Source organism: Oncorhynchus gorbuscha, linkage group LG13, assembly GCF_021184085.1.
Source record: "Oncorhynchus gorbuscha isolate QuinsamMale2020 ecotype Even-year linkage group LG13, OgorEven_v1.0, whole genome shotgun sequence".
NCBI classification, from domain to species: domain Eukaryota; kingdom Metazoa; phylum Chordata; class Actinopteri; order Salmoniformes; family Salmonidae; genus Oncorhynchus; species Oncorhynchus gorbuscha.
Window position 1 is genome coordinate 66,761,666 of NC_060185.1, and position 20,431 is coordinate 66,782,096.

A 20,431-nucleotide genomic window follows, 5' to 3' on the forward strand; every position below is an offset into this window, starting at 1 on the left:
ATGCTAGGTAAAGCTCCGCCTTATCTCAATTCAGACTCCAGACTCCAGCCACTCTAGTAATAGACTGTTACTTTTATTTCTTATTCTTATCTGTATTTTTTTTAACTGATTTTTTGGTTAGGGGCTCGTAAGTAAGCATTTCACTGTATGGTCTACACCCGTTGTATTCGGCGCATGTGACTAATAACATTTGATTTGAGCCGGGCCTAATCACCCAACATCAGTGACCGACCTCACTAATGATCTTGAAGTTGAATGGAAGCAAGTCCCTGCAGAAATGTTCCAACATCTAGTGGAAAGCCTTACCAGAAGAGTAGAGGCTGTTATAGCAGCAAAGGGAAAACCAATTCCATATTAATGACCATTATTTTGGAATGAGAAGTTCGACAAGCAGGTGTCCACATACCTTTGGTCATGTAGTGTATATACAGCAAATTCTGAAAGTATTCAGACCCCTTTACTTTTTCCACATTGTTACGTTACAGCCTTATTCTAAAAATTATCACGTTGTTTTTTTCCTCATCAATCCACACAATACTCCATAATGACAAAGTGACAAGAGGTTTTTTGAATTTTTTGCAAATTTAATACAAATTCCCCACAGATCTGGGGAAGGGTACCAAAGCATTTCTGCAGCATTGAAGGTCCCGAAGAACACAGTGACCTCCATCATTCTTAAATGGAAGAAGTTTGGAAACACCAAGACTCTTCCTAGAGTTGGCCGGCTTGCCAAACTGAGCAATCGGGGGAGAAGGGCCTTGGTCAGGGAGGTTACAAAGAACCCGATGGTCACTCTGACGGAGATCTGGAGTTCTTCTATGGAGATGGGAGAATATTCCAGAAGGACAACCATCTCTGCAGAACCACCAATCAGGCCTTTATGGAAGTGGCCAGACAGAAGCCCCTCATTAAAGGCACATGATAGCCCACTTTGAGTTTGCCAAAATGAACCTAAAGGACTCTCAGACCATGAGAAACAAGATTATCTGGTCTGATGAAACCAAGATTGAACTCTTTGGCCTGAGGAAACCTTGCACCATCCATACGATGAAGCATGATGGTGGCAGCATCATGCTGTGGGGATGTTTTTCAGCGGCAGGGACTGGGAGACTAGTCGGGATCAAGATGAACGGAGCAAAGTACAGAGAGATCCTTCATGAAAACCTGCCCCAGAGCACTCAACCTCAGACTGGGGAGAAGGTTCATCTTCCAAGAGGACAACAATCATAAGTACACGGCCAAGACAATGCAGGAGTGGCTTTGGGACAAGTCTTTGAATGTCCTTGAGTGGCCCAGCCAGTGCCCGGACTTGAACTCGATCAAACATCTCTGGAGAGATCTGAAAATAGCTGTGCGGCGACACTCCCCTTACAAGAATGGGATTAAGTCCCCAAATACAGGTGTGCCAAGCTTGTAGCATCATATCCAAGAAGACTTGAGGTTGTAATCAGTACCAAACATGCTTCAACAAACGTACTGGGTAAAGGGTCTGAATACTTATGTAAATGGGACGTTACAGTTTGTTGTGTATATTTTTCATACATTTGCAAAAATGTGAAAAAAACTGTTTTTGCTTTGTTTTTATGGATATTTGTTTTCAGAGAGAGCGATAAAACCTTTTTTTTTACACAAACCAAAAAGGTCCACACGTCATATAGCATATACCATCTTTATAGTCATGGCATGCTTGGTTCAATAGCTATTGACGAGAGAAACCGGAATATCCAATATAAAACACATTTTTACCTAGGTCTCTGACCTAGAGGTCCAGAATTTAAGTACTCAACCGGGGGATCACTGGATTAAGCCCCAGTCCATCTGTTCCAAGTTTGTGGTAGGCAAAAAAAAACTCGTGGTTAAAAAAAAGTGAAAGAAATTGAGCCGGGAAAAATGTGATTTTAAATGTTTTAGTTGCGTTGTTTTCCATTCGCCTCTGAAAAACACGTGGCGCATGCTACACCAGAATTACATTTGTCAGTCGTTTTAAATTATTTTTGAATTTGAACAAATCTTGGCAAACTCAGTTGATCGAACTATGGCCAATAAATAGCATGCCATGCCATAATCAGTTGCAGATATCCACAGAGTAAAAAGCATCACTCTGACCAATCAGTGCCCTCCTCTGGGTGCACAGTTGTTTTTTTCTTCTTAATGTTTTTTTCTTCTTAATGTTTTTTTTCTTTCCCCAAGACGACGGACAAGCAAGTTGAAATGGCTTTTGCCATATCTCCATGAATTAATGTTTTTGTTGATAAATATATATATTTCAAGGCTGAAAACTACACGAATGGAAACTTCGTAGTGGAAGGAATGTTACTGGTGTCTTGCAAAGATATAAAATGTACATTTTGCGCTTCTCTATTGCCATGATTCTTGGGCTTGTTTGGTATTTCTCGGACTGCGGACAGGTTGTGGCTCAAATAGTTTTGTGTTTACTATTTTGGCCATCAACCCCTAATTTCTTCATAAAGACCGGGCGGGAAAGCGGCACTCAAACATACGATGTGGCTGAAGACAACTCATTTCAGGTAATTTAAACCGTTATATACATTTCATACGATTGACTATTTGCAGTTGTTATTTTTCGTTTGTCTTAGAAATCATCATCGCAACAATGTAACGCTGGTCACGAGAATCAATGTAACATGGCGTGAGCCATGCACGTTACTTCTGTTTATAAAATGACACAATGAAACAAGCTTATGAATCATGTCATTAATACCAACAAACATTTTAATATTTCAACGGATTGTCAGTCTGTGATCTATTACAAATCGTTAGACCATGAACGATTACTGTTGTCTAGTAACTTAGTTGTGGTGTCAAGTGACACTAAACTTATGACAAAATTTTAATGACATCTTCTTGACATGGACCTCCTCATGCCCTATAAAGCTGGTGGAAAAATGCCCGTATTTTTGCAAGTGGACGGAAAATAAGCTGAGAGTTGAATATACACATTGGCAATGAAAGGAGTGCTAATGACAACAAGTGAGAAATAATGGTGTCTCTCGTGTTGTAGCCATACACAAAGGTGAAGCTCTATCTTCCATGCACATTACTCTTTGTAGTTTAGCTGGTTTCTTTCTGTGTACACATGCTATAGGGACTGGACTTGTGCCATCTTTCTACTTGGTTTAATCTACAAGGTAAGGAATGGATGATGTCAAAACACTATAATCCTTTCTGAATTGTTTTACAGGAAACACTAAAGGATGAACATTTAGGTTGTGGTGTGACTGATACAACAAGCACTAAAGCTAAAACATCACAGGAGACACAGTTTCCCCATGTGAAGAGGTCTCTTCAGCAAGGTGTGTAGTTGTGCTCAGCATGAGCTGAGGACCTTACAGAATTTGCCATTATAATGTAGAAAGTTTTTGTAAATCATCCTGTCAGGCTTTCTTCCAGGATGAAAGATTTGTAAAGAAGTGTCTGTTCTTAAGATCGGTTAGTAACAAGACAAGGACACATAACGGAGACATTTTGTGCCAAGATTCTGCCTTTTGTTTTAGTGACATATGGTCAGCCAAATGTAGGTCTGTATTCTGCGACAGTTGAGTAGGACAGCAAATGCGGCTGCAGACATCTGATGCTAAATGATCTGGGAGCTGCTTGGGTATCAAAGATGTTCGGGGAATAGGCATTCTACACCCTTTACAATGTGCTATGCTTTGGAATATGGAAAGTGGAGGTTTTACCAAGTTGTGGTTGTGCATGAAAGAGGAAATGGAACAATGTTGTTTGTATAAGGCATACTCAGTGGACTGTTTTCTGTCAGGAAGTTGTTTTGACAATCCTGCTAAAATGAACACAGCTCACTTCAAACTGCACAATATGTAAGTACAATAAGTAGCCTAGCTTATTGCTTACAATACTCAGGGCTCTTTTAAATGTAAGTTATTTTTGTCCAAGGCAGCTGTTTTGCTTTTGGGTTGATTTTGAATGTGTGTTCTCAGTGTTTGAGTGTGCCTACGCCCAGCTAGTCCTCCCCTGGTACTGCGTCCCTGAGCCCTGTGACAGTCAGCTCCTGCACGGGGTGCTGTGGCGGGAGTTTGACCAAGTCATTGATCAAGTCATCAGCAGAGGCAAAGACTTTGATGTCTGCTCAGCAAGTGTGGGCTGCATTCGCATCCTGACCCAGCACCTCCATAGTGCCAAACAGTCTGATAGGTAATACTGCTCTCCTGAAGTCACTTGTAGAATAGGTATTAAGTTGCCGTTCTCCAGCTATATCACTTGCCTATACTGTTGAATTGGTTTATGTATATTTTAATGTTTAGGATAAATCATTATCAAAGTTCTGAAATTCAACCTTTTTTATTGGGTGTAATGCATGTTTTTGATTTCATGTGACCAAGCTAGGGAACTGTATGTTTTCACATGTTGGAACAATGACCTGTATTTAGATGCTAGAATTGATTGCTAATATGTTTGTAATACTCTCCTAATGTAATTTATCTACATAGTAATACTCTATCATTAGTCCAAAAAGGCTATTTTTATTGACTTTGTCTCTGTCTGTTTGGCTCTTTTTGTCTCAGAGAACCATTGTTCAGCTCTAGGGGAGAGGAGGTTGAAGTTCTAAGAGTGTTCTCTGAAGCACTGGTGCGAAACCTTTTCCCTCAGTCTCTATGGGGACTGGCAGTCAGCCACTGTGCCTTAAATGAGATTGTTGCCTTAAAAGGTAAACCCCACAACATAAGCCTATCAGTGCCTCAGTTTTCTCTCATTGCTCAACTTTTGAAAATAGAGAATAAATTAGCATTATACATTATCATTCCATCATGGATAGAGGTACTGCACATACTGTGCTACAACTAAAATAAGGGCTCTCCTTAGAGGAAAACTAAAACAGTGTGTTATCATCGAAACCTACTGATAATGGTTTGTGGCTCTGATCACAGGAGTCAGTGAAATGAGTTGAACCATTACTAAGCCATAAATGTAATTGTAAGGGATTTTACTGTTGTAGATAAAATATTAACTTCTATATTCTGCATCTGTAACTTTTATTGGATTAAATGAGCCTTGAAATGTATCACTTTTTTGTTGCCCGGAAGACATGGACAATGGTGGATACTGGAGGTGTCCATTAGTATAACAGTGAAACCAGTGGAAAGTGTCACAGTAATTATGAGACTAATTGTATGTTTTTTTTCTTCCCCCTATGTATATTGAACATGGCTTTGTCCTACCATAATAGTTTACTCTGTATAGCCCTTCACATTGACTTTGTCATCCATGCCCTAAGTGCTGGACCTGCTGGTGCGGTGGCTATCAGACCCAGACAACCTCAACCAGCTGGTGGTGAGTCAGCTGGATGGAGTGACCCCCCAAGAGCTCTGTGGAAGAGCTGTGTGAGTCTAACTCTGACGGGGCCTCTCCAGCCGCCCTGGAGAGCCGGACCAGTGACGCGTGAGTGACCCTTTTCTTACCAGGCTGCTTCTCTTTTTTCCTTTGGTAGACACACTTCAGTGTTGTTAAGGTGATGTGCCGTCAACACCAATAAATAAATTGTGCTCTGATTTTGTTTGGTTGCCATTTTAGAACACTGGAAGAAACCGAGAATGCTCAAACCGGTGACGGCAAGTCCAAAAAGAAAGGTGTGGGTGTGTTTATTTGCAACAATAACTAGGCTAAATTGAAACACTTTGTTTGGCACGAACAACATTCAATGGACCAAAATAAAGTTAATTTAGTTTGTGTCCAGTTTCTGTTTGTGCCGTGATGTTTTAATTTTTTCTGTTTGTTTTTGTTTCCCCTGTGCCTTAAGGTTCTTGCAGTTTGCAGTCAACCTGTGACACAGTGAATGCCACGGAAATGTGGACACTTAGCTAATTGGATATGTGTTGTTTTTCCAGCCAACAAATTGAAGGAAGGCTGGTCTAAAATCCTTGACAAGATGAAATCAAAGAAAGATAAAAGGAAGAAGATGAAGAAAAAGGAGCAGGTGCTGGTGGTCAGAGCCAAGTCTATCCAGGATTGTCCATCAAAGGAAAGTGAAGGTAGTAGCCGGGAGAGCTCCATCCAGAGCCAGCAGGACCCCGATAGCGTAAGGACACTGTACCAGATAGAGCAGGTCTGCAGTCACCACTTCACTATTCACTCTGCTCTAATCTTTTTCATAGTAAATGTTGTAGATTTTATAAATTTTATTTGATATCTTACAGACAGTACATGTTTTGCCATCTATCCAATAAAAGGTAAACATGAAAGCCTTATTTCTGGATGCCCTCTGAGGTTGAAACGTAACACGGCTGACATTAGGTTTTGTAATTGGTTTGGTTCACCAGGAGGATGGTGATCTGGAGAGCTACTTGACCAGCGTACAAGAAGAAATGATGGAATTCAAGCTGTCATATGAGATGTGGCGGGTTGGCCACTGGGCTGTCAGCGTCCCTCATGTGAGTCACAAATCACACACAAGTCACTGGAATGCAACTACTGCTCAATATGAAAGTGAGTTTTGTGAAGACATGTCCTTGGTTGTTCTGTGATCTAATAATGATTGCGCCAGAATTGTGTGTAAAGTAAGATGTTACTGTCTGCAGATGGAGAGGGAAAACGAGGAGATGTGTTTTACAGTTCACCTAGAAGAGAGGGATAACCCTGAGAACCTTCACTGGGATGTAAAGAAGACCCAGACGGACATCATTCATTTCCGCAACCTATGGCAGGTTAGAGATGGATGAAGAGGGAGATTGTATTGTTGCAATCCCCCAAAAAAAGTGTCAAAACAGACTGCTGTAAAAGTTTGGAATGCATCAGATACTGCACTGTTTAATTTCATCTCTGACATTTTATGGATGTTGTACAATTAGATAAAAACATTGCAGGTTCTAATAGTCTGAGTGCACCCTCTTTTGACAGTAGTCTCTTTTGCATCCTCTATAGAGCCATATAATATAGTTATGTCACACATCATTCTTAAATATCTTTCATGGTTTGTGTTTTTTGTTTTGTAGGACTCTGCTAATTTACCCTCCCTATCCGTGTTAGAGGCAAGCACTGAGTGTAACAGCGAGGATTTTAGAGAAACCAAAACGTCCCTCAAGGTCTTCTTACAGGTACACTGGCACACTTCAGAAACGAGCAGAAATGCACATGGTATAATAAAAAATGCATGTCTTAATCTCCATGCCCTCTCCAGGAGCTGGTCTCTGATGCTCTGATGGGCCACACTCAGCCAGTGTTTCAGTTTCTGTGTCCTCTGGACAAGCTGCTGAGTGAAGAGGAGCATGTGGGGGGAGTGTGGGGTCTCCTCAGTGGCCTGGCCTACTTCCTGTCTCCAGGGCAAGAGGAAGATGAGGTAGGCATTTTAATTACATGTTGAGCAAGGCCTTCAAGATCATCTTGTATCATAATGGGTCACCACAAATGACAAATAATTCCCTCTGCTGGTGCATTAAGAAATCACAGCAGCTGTGAATCTTAAGCAGTCAGTCCGTACTTGTAAAGATATTGCAATGCACATTACATTTTTTCAGGACAAGCACAACACTCTTCAAAGAGGGACCAAATCAGATGATTCCAACACAACTGAGAATGCAGACTCAACTGCAACTGAGAAGCTGAATGAAAACATTGGTGATACAAGTGATGGTTCTCCTTCAGAACCAAGTCCCATTGAGTGCTGCAGAGGTAAAGCGATGGTGCCAGTAGAGAAATCAGACTGTTTGGTTAATGCAGGCAAAACCAAGGACAAAAAAGAGGAATCTGAGAACCCTGTAACTTCTCACCTGAAGATGATCAACAAAAAACTATCCAGATCAGAGGAGTGTCTGGCCCAAACAAAATCAGACAACCCTGACGACCAGACCGACTCTGTCTGTAGGCCGCGACATTTCAGTCAAAATGGAGGCTCGCAATATGACCTCACTGACAGTCCGTCATGGTGTTATTTAGTTGGAAAGTCAAATAAAAAGGATAAACTCACTTTCAAAATGTCAGGAGGGATCCACAGGAGTAGAGGAAAGGACATGGGGAGTCAGTCAAAATTAGAAGACTCGCAGTGTTTGAAAAAGAACCAATCCAGCTGGGAGCAAATGGAAGCAACCAAAGCCATTTTTGATTTGTTGAAAGCAATATCTGGTTAGTTTTCTCTTTCTAATTTGTTTGAAATTGTAATTTTGGATGTTTTATATTTTAATCAGTCACCTGTAGTAGTGTAATCATCAGCGCCCTACTTTTCCCTCCAGGTAATTCCATCCTCCTGAACATATTTGATGCGATTCTGAAACCCTTCATGCCGATATTGAAAAAGTAAGAGGTGAAATATTCTCCCATTTTCCACTGCAGTCCTGGTTCGTCATAGTGACAGGGTAATAAGATGATCTACATTTGGCCTTTTGAGAATCCCAGCATTACTTTTTATAATCTCCTCTAGGAAAGTGAAAAGCTTCTTGAATAAGATGAACCCAACGGATGCCCAGATGGCCTCCTATATCGATAACCTATGTGACAAACAGTGGCCTGAGGGCTCGCCAGAGGTGACCAGACCTAAACCCCACCGCAACAGTCAGGAAAAAAACGAGACCAAAGACCGAGCTCAGCACCTCATCAATGCCAGATGTACAGGATATACACTGTTTTTCACTCTCATCAACACAGCTGCTAGAGTTATGATTTTCATTCTTAGGACGGAGATGTGGGAATTGTCCCAGTTCACTAACATCATATTCTCCACTATAGATTCAAACTATTTAATCTTGAAGAAGACTGATATGGAGACAGTGTTTAAGCTCTTCCAGGACAGTGAAGAAAACAAGAAGCTGGTCTATGTGAGTGTTTAGCCTCTTGAGTTTCTGTGGCGAGCACTGGAAGAGATGTCAATCTCTTCATTAATGTTGCAGCGCTCGCTCTCTATATTTGATGTTTGTCAAATGTCATAAAAATATGTCTAGACTTTCTTGTACAGTTTGGTAGAAACATTGACTCAGTCCTTTTGCTTCATTTCAATAGATGCTGCTTTCATTCCTTTTGAGAGAGCTTCTGCCGGGTGAGGATGCCCTTAATGTGAGTGCCATAAACCTGCAGAAAGTGAACGCCAACTAACTCATTTTAAGATGTTCACAGGTCATGCTTTTAAATTAACTGTAGTTCTGATGTTTTAGAAAATTAAACAATTTATTTGATTGGTTGTCATGCCTTAACAGTCCCATTTAAGTCTACACTTGGTGGGAGTATTATAATAAAGAAATCTTATGATACATTTCCAGAGAAGTATATTTGACCTCATACATTAAACATGCTGTGAATCATGCCTATTATTTAAAATGTATCATATGTTGACGTGTTATGTATTTGGCAATATCAGCACACTAATGTGAGGTTATTCAAGTTAAAACATCCTCTACCGGTGTAGAAAATATAAACATTTGCTATCAAGATGGTAACGATGTACTCCATTGTCAATCTCAGAGGGGGCATACATGTACTTTGATTTCACTGGTAGGGACACACAGAGCACTTTGAATAAAATGTTGAAGTTTTGACCTAAAGGGTTTTGAGCATTTTGAGCACATTCATAGTTGATGGGGGGTATGTGTTAAATAAGAAGCTTTTGAGGAAAGTTGTTAATATTTTGTTATTGGGTTTTGAGAATTTCCAGTAATTACACACACCTGCCTTCTAAAAGAAAGCTTACAAGACACTGAATGTGAAAATTAAGTGCCTTGTTAATAAAGCTATTTTATATATACATATTAGATTTTCCTTGCTTCTTTGGCTGTGTTTATACAGCAAGCCCAATTCTTTTTTTAAAATCTTTTTTTTTTTACCAATTGGCCTTTGACCAATCAGATCAGCTCTGAAAAAAGAGCTGATGTGATATAATTGGTCGTAAGACCAAATCATGGAGAGAAAAAAGTCAGAATTGGGCTGCCTGTGTTAACACAGCCTCAGACATATGCCTGGTATGCTTTAGATTGTGTGGTAGGTATATTCTGTCTTCTGATTCTTCCAGTCCTGCCATATGGGATTAATGAGTTTTAACGAGTTTCTCTATGTTCATGTTCACAAAAAAAAATTGATCATTAAAGTAACTGTTTAGCGTTTCCAGATGTCTATGAAATAGAACCTTAGAATATGAGTGAAATTGTTTCCGTTCACAAAAATGTAAGAATATTAGAAGGCAGCTTTTCTTTGTTGGAATACTGTGTGCATAGCCCATCAACAGAATGGTGTGGGCGTATACCGGTTGATAGAAATATTAACCCATGTAGACGGCTGATTGGCCAGTTCATCCTCTTCAGGAGGATAACCTCATCCTCTGAGTAAATGGCAAGTATTTTTAAACTGTCTGAGATGTGGATTCGAAGTGCTTTGGCCACATGAGTATAGGATGAGTCAACAACTTTATTTGGGTATGAGTTAACAGAATATAAACTTAAAGTCAGATTTCACTGAACAGTTTCTTTAAAGCCCACATGCAGTCTTTTTAAAATAATTTTAAAATCACTGTATGTGCATGGAAATAACGTTCTTATGAACTTAAAATATATTTACATACACAGCCCTGATTGGTGGATATAATTGTCTAGACCATGGTTTTCCAAACTCTTATCTGTGAAAGTTTTGGTTTTTGCCCAAGCACTACACAGCTGATTCAAATAACCAACTCATAATCAAGCATTAACTATTTGAATCAGCTGTGTAGTGCGAGGGCAAAAGCCAAAATGTGCACCCAGGGAGGGCCACAGGACCAAGTTTGGGAAGCCCTGCTCTAAAGAAGTGATTCACAACCTTTTTTGGTTACTGTACCCCAAATCACATTACATTTGCTCTGTCTGGAGAACCCACAAAGTACCCCCTCATGTTCATGTTACCAGTAGGCCTATGGTCACTCATGAGTTTTCCCGAGTACTTCCTGTGGATAGCACAAGTACCCCAGGTTGGGAACCACTGCTATAAAACCAATCCTGCTTACCCCATCAAAGAAGGAGGATACATATGCAAATAAAAGATGACTGGTTATTGGTCTGAATAATCAGATCATATTGTGATGTCATGCTGTGGACCAAAAACTCCATCTCACCTGAACTGGCTGAATTATAACATTTTTCATCGAAAAACTCTTACACTGAAAGAGCATTATAAAAATGTTACAAATTCCAGAGTGGAAATGTCATTACAAAAAATGGAAATCACATTGTTAACTGCACTGCACCTTTAATGCTATGCCTAATGATGATACCCAAGTAATATTTGGGTATCATTGAAATAGTAATATTGATCTAGCTACTCTGTTCAAGCCAGTCAGTGTTGTTTTGAATTTCTTTTTTTGAATGAGAAGAAAGTATCTGAAAATAGTATAAATACTTCTGTCTTAAACAGCTTCTTTATTTGAAAGCATATACCATAGGCCTTAGAGTATTGTTGTGTTTAGTGCTCCTTTACTCTGCTGAATGTGCAGAAGGGCATGAGACAAAGGAATATGTAACGTTAGGGAAAGTCGTGGTATGTGTTAATTGTAGGGGTGCCCATGGGGCTGGGGATCAGAAATGTGAAGTGCGAGAGAGGCAGGTTGAGGTTTCCAGGGTTAGAGTAGTGCATATGTTTTCATATGCTGAGGCAGTGAAGAAAGTAGATGGAGATGGGTAAAGGGAAGGGATCCTGAGAGGAGTGGTGTGAGTAGTAGATCTGTATATGGTATATGCCAATAAGTATATGCCAATAAGTGATTTGTTTCAGTAAGATTGGATTTTTAGCATTAATAGCAATGGTTATCAACTGTACTGCAGGGATGGAATGTAAGTCACAGATAATTGAGGTTGTGGTGGAAGCTGCAGAGAGTTATTTGGGTGTGTGAGACTTGAAGTCAGAAGAGTTACAGGGTGTGTTAAGTGAAGGTGTTCCATCCCTTCAGGTTGTTGACCTGAGGTAGGACTAAATAGATTTAAGTAGTGGAATAAGGTGGTGTGATTTTTATTTTATATTTGTGAGTGTAGTGTTAGATGGTAGGGTATTTGTTTATTGATTCTTTTTTCAAGCAAAGTATAAGGCGCTTGTACTTCAGTCTAGTAGGTGGTGGTAATGCATATGGATGCCAACCGCCGTTAAACCTAATCGAAGAAGAAGATGAACGCGATTCCTGTTTCCCTCCAACACAGTAGGTGGCGTGCTCACCAGTATGTCTGGTTAATCCAAGATGGCTGCGCCCTGAGAATTAGTTACAACGTGAAGGTGCTTCTGCTTTGGACATTGAATAACGGATAGGTATGGTACAAATTACAATTTGTTACTTACATTGAAGTGTCTGCTAGCTACGTTTTTCCTATTTCGTCATCTCTAATGTGTATATTTATTTCGCTAGCTTATTTCAATCGTGTGATTGCTAGCTAACGTTATTTCCTATTCCGTAAAGTAGCAAGCACGAGCTGACACTAACTTTGCGAAGGGTAACGTTATTAACTAAATGTTGTATGTGTGTCTGCAATAATGCTCAAATCATTATTTCCCACGTTATTCATCTTCCTTTTGTTGCAGGCTTTGGTTTTTCCATTTATGTTTTGATGTTGGACTTTAGCACATAGGGGCCACTGATCCGTGTCACCTCGTTGACATCTCGTTAGTGGGAAGGTCTTTCTCCCTATTTGATTTCTAGAAAAACATTAATTTGTCTGCCCTGTTTTTCGTTTTGCTCCACTTTTTGCTTTGCTTCCCGTCTTTAAGTTTGGTGTGGGCTTTAATTTTGTTTGTCTGATAGTAGGCACATTTAGTGGGCGCTCATGGCGGGTGTCTTATTAGGTTCCCGTTCTTACAGAGGTAAAAAAACAAAACATTTTCAGGTTGGATATTCGCCTGTAGTTTTCCTTACGTCCACCAACAGCAGCTAGGGACCGTCAACATTGTGACAAATCACATTTTCAAATTTCAATAGTTATTTAACCAATACTCCTAAAACTTTACACCCATATTGCATAACCTCTAGTTATGTCTCTTCTATATTGTTGTACATTAACATTTGTTTGACAATTAGGGGGTTCAGTTCAATGTTTACCCTTTTCTTTAATATTTATCTATAATAATTGGTAGTTCCTAGTACTTATTTTCCCTGTTTTTATTTTTCCACTGTATTTAACAGCGGTACACAATAGGAGACAGACAGATATCTCTTTTCGTCGTTAATATCAACCATAAAGGGAAAAGTACGAGAATCATGCTATTAATTGTCCAAAGCAGGGATGGAGAGTGAGTTAGTGAGGTTGGCTGCAGTAGGTTTGTTGGTCAATACATATAATGAACATGCAACCACAGTAATGGCGGCCAGTAAATCAATGAATAAAATTGAATATTGACAAATTAAACAAATTGTAGACCTTTAATCTTATCCAACATGTCAACAGACACTTTACTTCAAATAAGTATGAAACATTTCACAGTGTTAACTTTCTCTTTATCCCTGGTTGATGTACATTTCAGAGCCTCTTCAGTGTGGATGGGGTATAGCATACATTTTCAACAACAACTGACTGCACTTCCAGTTTGTGTTCTTTACTTTGTTGAACTATTTTGTCTTCATTGCTAGTTACAGCACATGGAACCACCGTTGGCATGCATAATATTCAATCTAAAACAAAACAAAGCGTAACACTTTATAAATAATATCAAATATCAATGTAGTATGACGAATTAGCCATCCATTGTGTTAGATCATAAATTACATACCAGACATTTTTAGTATATCCTTCTTTTCAGTTGCGCCATGTGTTTTAGAATATTCCATATCAATTTGGGAGGGGATGTTGGGGAAGTTTTGTGTAACTTCCTTGGCCATCTACACCAAAAAAATAGAGTTTTGACCTAATTGCCACATAACAGTTAACTATTCATTATTGAAAATATAACTATATCAAACCTGCATTACAAAGACCCCAAAGCTGAAGGGGTCCTGCTGCATGGTGCGAGTTATTTCCCCTCCTTTCTACTTTGTCCGCCCAGTCGTCTTTTCCATGGCAGGATCTTCTCATTTAGAAGTATTCTCTTTTTTATATAAAAATAATGGAATTCTGATTAGTTATAGGCAAATTAATACACAAGCCAAATTTGTATGCTGTTTACCTTATCTCTATAATCTAGTCGTAATTTAGTAGTAGAGGTAATTTCCTTTATGCCCCATTCTACACACACACACACACACACACACACACACACACACACACACACACACACACACACACACACACACACACACACACACACACACACACACACACACACACACACACACACACACACACACACACACAGCCTAAATTATAGGCACTGAACCATTTACAGGACAATAATAAAAGTAGCATATAGGATCCAACCCTATCACAGAGTGAATAAATGTAGAGCGTTTGTAGACTTTATGAAGAAAATATTAAGTGACCGTTTCATCAGTACGTGCTTAAAGAAAGTCATATCACAAAGATGACAGTGCCCACCAATTCTATGACAATAGAGAATGAATTGTAAACATATCTGAAAATGTCAGTTGTTGAACATAATACTTCTATTTGTAATAGCAATTTATGATATATGCAGTGGAGGAATATTCCATGTACCAACACTAAATGTAGGACGGACATAAGACATTCCCACATGCAGTATTTGATTTTTTTTCCACCTTTATTCAACCAGGTAAGCCAGTTGAGAACAAGTTCTCATTTACAACTGCGACCTGGCCAAGATAAAGCAAAGCAGTGTGATACAAACAACAACACAAGAGTTACACATGGAATAAACAAACGTAGTACAGTCAATAACACAATAGAAAAGTCTATATACAGTGTGTGTAAATGAAGTAAGATTAGGGAGGTAAGGCAATAAATAGGTCGTAGTGGCAAAATAATTACAATTTCGCAAATAAACACGGGAGTGATAGATGTGCAGAAGATGAATGTGCAAGTAGAGATACTGGGGTGCAAAGGAGCAAAAAAAGTTATATACAGTGGGGCAAAAAAGTATTTAGTCAGCCACCAATTGTGCAAATTCTCCCACTTGAAAATTACAGGCCTCTCATTTTTTTTATCATAGGTACACTTCAACTATGACAGACAAAATGAGAAAAGAAAATCCAGAAAATCACATTGTAGGATTTTTTATGAATTTATTTGCAAATTATGGTGGAAATAAGTATTTGGTCACCTACAAGCAAGATTTCTGGCTCTCACAGACTTGTAACTTCTTCTTTAAGAGGCTCCTCTGTCCTCCACTCGTTACCTGTATTAATGGCACCTGTTTGAACTTGTTATCAGTATAAAAGACACCTGTCCACAACCTCAAACAGTTACACTCCAAACTCCACTATGGCCAAGACCAAAGAGCTGTCAAAGGACACCAGAAACAAAATTGTAGACCTGCACCAGGCTGGGAAGACTGAATCTGCAATAGGTAAGCAGCTTGGTTTGAAGAAATCAACTGTGGGAGCAATTATTAGGAAATGGAAGACATACAAGACCACTGATAATTTCCCTTGATCTGGAGCTCCACGCAAGATCTCACCCCGTGGGGTCAAAATGATCACAAGAACGGTGAGAAAAAATCCCAGAACCACACGGGGGGACCTAGTGAATGATCTGCAGAGAGCTGGGACCAAAATAACAAAGCCTACCATCAGCAAGGGCATTGAAGATGAAACGTGGCTGGGTCTTTCAGCATGACAACGATCCCAAACACACCACCCGGGCAACGAAGGAGTGGCTTCGTAAGAAGCATTTCAAGCTCCTGGAGTGGCCTAGCCAGTCTCCAGATCTCAACCCCATAGAAAATCTTTGGAGGGAGTTGAAAGTCCATGTTGCCCAGCAACAGCCTCAAAACCTCACTGCTCTAGAGGAGATCTGCATAGAGGCATGGGCCAAAATATCAACAACAGTGTGTGAACCTTGAGAAGACTTACAGAAAACGTTTGACCTCTGTCATTGCCAACAAAGGGTATATAACAAAGTATTGAGATAAACTTTTGTTATTGACCAAATACTTATTTTCCACCATAATTTGCAAATAAATCCATTAAAAATCGAACAATGTGATTTTCTGATTTAAAAAAATAATAATTTTGTCTGTCATAGTTGAAGTGTACCTATGATGAAAATTACAGGCCTCATCTTTTTATGTGGGAGAACTTGCACAATTGGTGGCTGACTAAAGACTTTTTTGCCAAGTATTTGATAAACCTGCAAAAACGGCAGTGTTCCTACTACTGTAATTTTTATCATAGGTACACTTTAACTGTGAGAGACGGAATCTAAAACAAAAATGCAGAAAATCACATGGTATGATTTTTAAGTAATTATTTGCACCTCTGTTCGAACACCACATACAGCCATTTGCAGATCTTTCCAGTGTCCATGTAAAACATAGTTATTGCGAGGCTGGAATATTTTTTAACTTAAAAATAAAGATTGAACACCCATGTGAAATGAAGGCCTGCAAAGCTTACAGATTTAAGTCTAATAGCATGATATGAAAGTAGACAAACTTAAGGGTGTGCAATATAGAAGGGTTGTCAGTGGACATACTGAACCTTGTTTGAAGTCATTAGGTCACATAACCAAGGAGCTATTGAAATTGAAATTTTTTGAAAATGTATTTAAAATCTTGTGAGATGAAAAGGGACAAACTAAAGGGTGTTCAATATAGAAGGGTAGTCGGTGGACATTCTGTACCTTGTTTGAGTCAAGTAGGTCACATGACTAATGAGATATTGAAATTCAAATGTAAAAAAAAGTTTGTACATTGTTTACGCTCCCTAACTAATTCAACTAGGAATACAAAATGCTGCTCACATTTCCATATGTTTATTAGCTTTGGAAAGTAAATGAATGTCCAAATCATGAAAATAATACCTGTGCAATGTTGTGCGCAATTTTTTCAACATAATGACACTTATTTGGAGTCTTTTGCTCAGATGGTTTGAAAGCCATTGAGGTTTGAAAGCGCGGATATCTAACTTGAAATTGTCTTTACCTCAGTGTTGTTGTTGTTACTTTCAGTGGACACCCCCATGTGTGTCTTTCAGAATCGCTCCTCTAACACCACCTGTTTCGTTTTGGTGGTTGTCAGTGACTCTTTGTTAGTTCCCCCTTCTATTTGAGCGACATCTTTTTTCTTGATGTGGAACATAACAGAATGAGTGCTCGTCTGGGATCTTGTTTCCCATGAGTATGGTAGTCGCTCTAATCGCCTATTCTGAAGCTCCAGATATTTGGGTATTCTACGACACTTTTGTGTTTGAATTCCTGTCACTGACATCCAACAAAGTATTTAGTTAGCCACCAATTGTGCAAGTTATCCCACTTAAAAAGATGAGAGGCCTGTAATTTTCATCATTCATCATCTGCATTTTCCCTGGTTTTTGGCCAAGTGGGACGCAAGCGTCCCCTATACCATAAGAAGTTAAAGGCACAGTCAACTAGTGTATGTAAACTCCTGACCCACTTGAATTGTGATACAGTGAGTTAGGAGTGAAATAATCTGTCTGTAAACAATTGTTGGAAAAATGACTTGTGTCATCACAAAGTAGATGTCTTAACCAACTTGCAGAAACTGCAGTTGAAAAACAAGTTTTAATGACTCCAACCTAAGTGTATGTAAACTTCCGACTTCAACTGTAGGTGCTCATTGATGAGTCTAGAATGGTACTTATTGTTAATGATGTTCATAGTGGAGAGAAAAGACACGCAACTGTATGTGTAGCCAAACATGGTCAAGGTGTGTAGTGCTACTTTGTTTTCCCTGGTCTCACCAGTCTCAGACACAGCCTGCAGACAGAAAGCGTCATGATCAGTTAGTTGAAAGTGCTCTCTCTGCAACATTTGCTTGCAGATCAATCAGTTCCATCTGTAGAGATCCAGCATGTGCCCACTTGAAGGTCTGTGTCGCCTCCTTTTGAAAATCCCCTGACATCTGTGATGAGGAATGGATTCTCAAGTAGAAGAAGTAGCTGTTGTCCAAGGCTGAAGCTGTCAAAGCGATTTTCTGAAGTTTCCAATCAGTTTATCTATGAAGTCCACATGAGGAGAAACATCTCTCTCACCCTGAATCTGTTCCTGCACTTTTGGGACGTGTGCACAGTCTCCTTGTTTTGTCTGGAAGGAGCTGACAGATGTCATCAAATCACAAACGGAATTGTTCTTGCCCTATAGTTTCACGTTGAGCTCATTAAAGTGTGATGTCTACCAAAAAAGCAACATCAATTTTGCTCTTGTCTTGCAAAGAAAGTTGAAACTGTGTTGTCTTCTGACTCCTGAGCTGTACTACAAAAGCTGTTATTTATTTTCGAATGGACCACAAGCGTTCCAACACCCTGCCTTTACTGAGCCATCTTACGTTGTTGTGCAGCAGTACTTCATTTGCCTCGACTTCTTTCAGGAATTCACTCAGCAAGCGACGTTGATGAGGATGCCCTGAGGAAGTTAATGAGTTTCATCATTGTATTCATCACTTCAGCATACTCTTCTGACAGATTGGTGAACAGGACAGACTGAATGATGCAGTGGTAAGCTGTGAGTCCTCTTGTCCTCTTTCAGCTGTGCCACAGCTCCTCTTTCTCTTCCTGTCATTGCAGGGGCCCCATCTGAGGTGATAGAGATCACCTGTTTTAGATCTATCCCCCTCTTTCTCAGCATCTCCTTTATGGCCATGTAGATGTCCTTTCCTCTTGTGTGTCTTGAGTGGAGTTACACCTAACAGGTCACAGAATTCCTCCTTCTCTATGTGGTAAGATCTAACATACACCAGAAGCTGGTCATTATCACTCACATCAGTAGATTCATCAGCTAATGCTCTTTTAAATAATTATAGGCCAATCTCAAATAGAGGTCGACCGATTATGATTTTTCAACGCCGATGCCGAATATTGGAGGACCCCCCCCAAAAAAAGCTGCTACCGATTAATCGGCCGATTTATAATATAAAAAAGAAAGTATATATATATATATTTAAAAAATAATAATAATAATAATAAATAAATAATAATGATAATTACGAAATTAATTTTAAAATGCTTTTGTAATAATGACAATTACAACGATACTGAATTAACACTTATTTTAAGTTAATATAATACATCAATAAAGTCAATTTAGACTCAAGTAGATAATGAAACATGTTCAATTTGTTTTTTTATCATGCATAAACAAAGTGTTGTAGAAGTGCAATATGTGCTATGTAAGAAAGCTAACATTTCAGTTCCAAGCTCAGAACATGAGAACATATGAAAGCTGGTGGTTCCTTTTAACATGAGTCTTCAATGTTCCCAGTTAAGAAGTTTTAGGTTGTAGTTATTATAGGACTATTTCCCTCTATGCCATTTGTATTTCATTAACCTTTGACTATTGGATGTTCTTATAGGCACTTTAGTATTGCCAGTGTAACAGTATAGCTTCCTTCCCTCTCCTCGCTCCTCCCTGGGCTCGAACCAGCAACACAACGACAACAGCCACCACATCCAAGCGTTACCCATGCAGAGCAAGGGAAACAATCACCCCAAGGCTCCGAGCGAGTGAAGTTTGAAACGCTATTAGTGCGCGCAAACTAGCCAGCCATTTCACTTCGATCACACCAGCCTCATCTCGGGGGTTGATAGGCTTGAAGTCATAAAAAGCGCAATGCTTGACGCACAACGAAGAGCTGCTGGCAAAATGCGAGAAAATTCTGTTTGAATTCATGTTTACGCGGCTGCTTCTGCCTACCACCGCTCAGTCAGATACTTAGATACTTGTATGTTCAGTCATATATGCAACATAGGACACGCTAGATATGCAACACAGGACACGCTAGATAATATCTAGTAATATCATCAACCATGTGTAGTTAACTAGTGATTATGATTGATTGTCTTTTATAAGATAAGTTTAATGCTAGCTAGCAACTTACCTTGGCTTACTGCATTTGCGTAACAGGCAGTCTCCTTGTGCAGTGCAACGAGAGAGAGGCAGGTCGTTATTGCGTTGGACAAGTTAACTGTAAGGTTGCAAGATTGGTTCCCGGGGTGACAAGGTGAAAATCTGTCTTTCTGCCCCTGAACGAGGCAGTTAACCCACCGTTCCTCGGCCGTCATTGAAAGTAAAAATGTGTTCTTAACTGACTTGCCTAGTTAAATAAAGGTGTAAAAAATAATAATAATAATAATCGGCAAATCGGCGCCCAGAAATACCGATTTCCGATTGTTATGAAAACTTGCAATCTGCCCCAATTAATTGGCCATTCCAATTAATCGGTCGACCTCTAATCTCAAAGCTGTCACTGGTGAAATGACTTGAAACCCTTGTGAGTGAACAGCTAAAATAGTTTTTACTTACTATCTCATCGATGGACCAATGGGGCTTCAAGAAGAAGCATAGCACAATTACAGCAGCCATGAAGGTTTAAATTATATCACTGAAGCCCTTGACAAAAAAACAGCACTGTCTCACTTTTTATTGATCTCTCTAAGGCTTTT

The 20,431-nt window shown here is 39.5% G+C and overlaps 2 protein-coding genes across 2 annotated transcripts in view; both read left to right on the forward strand.

The window, feature by feature from the left end:
- Window positions 1-5,334: 5,334 nt before the first annotated feature.
- Window positions 5,335-10,083, forward strand: LOC123994074. The gene is made up of 12 exons (XM_046296564.1): window positions 5,335-5,418; window positions 5,551-5,606; window positions 5,865-6,082; window positions 6,297-6,407; window positions 6,555-6,680; window positions 6,969-7,070; window positions 7,154-7,312; window positions 7,491-8,094; window positions 8,202-8,265; window positions 8,390-8,574; window positions 8,695-8,783; window positions 8,965-10,083. Exons 3-12 carry the CDS (start codon window positions 5,906-5,908, stop codon window positions 9,055-9,057), a joined length of 1,710 nt encoding a protein of 569 aa, XP_046152520.1. The 5' UTR covers window positions 5,335-5,418; window positions 5,551-5,606; window positions 5,865-5,905; the 3' UTR covers window positions 9,058-10,083.
- A 2,003-nt stretch (window positions 10,084-12,086) lies between these two features.
- The window catches only part of mrpl11 (mitochondrial ribosomal protein L11), a 55,133-nt gene continuing 46,788 nt past the window's right edge, over window positions 12,087-20,431 (forward strand). The window contains exon 1 of the mRNA XM_046295445.1: window positions 12,087-12,219. The gene's annotated coding sequence lies outside the window, so the exon portion shown is untranslated. The remainder of the gene's footprint in view (window positions 12,220-20,431) is intronic.

Excerpts from the sequence above, each read along its gene's own strand:
- LOC123994074 (XM_046296564.1), top strand. The coding sequence starts at position 5,906 with ATGAAATCAAAGAAAGATAAAAGGAAGAAGATGAAGAAAAAGGAGCAG. Across the intron at positions 6,083-6,296 it reads CACTGTACCAGATAGAGCAG|GAGGATGGTGATCTGGAGAG; the intron begins GTCTGCAGTCAC and ends TTGGTTCACCAG. Across the intron at positions 6,681-6,968 it reads ATTTCCGCAACCTATGGCAG|GACTCTGCTAATTTACCCTC; the intron begins GTTAGAGATGGA and ends TTTGTTTTGTAG.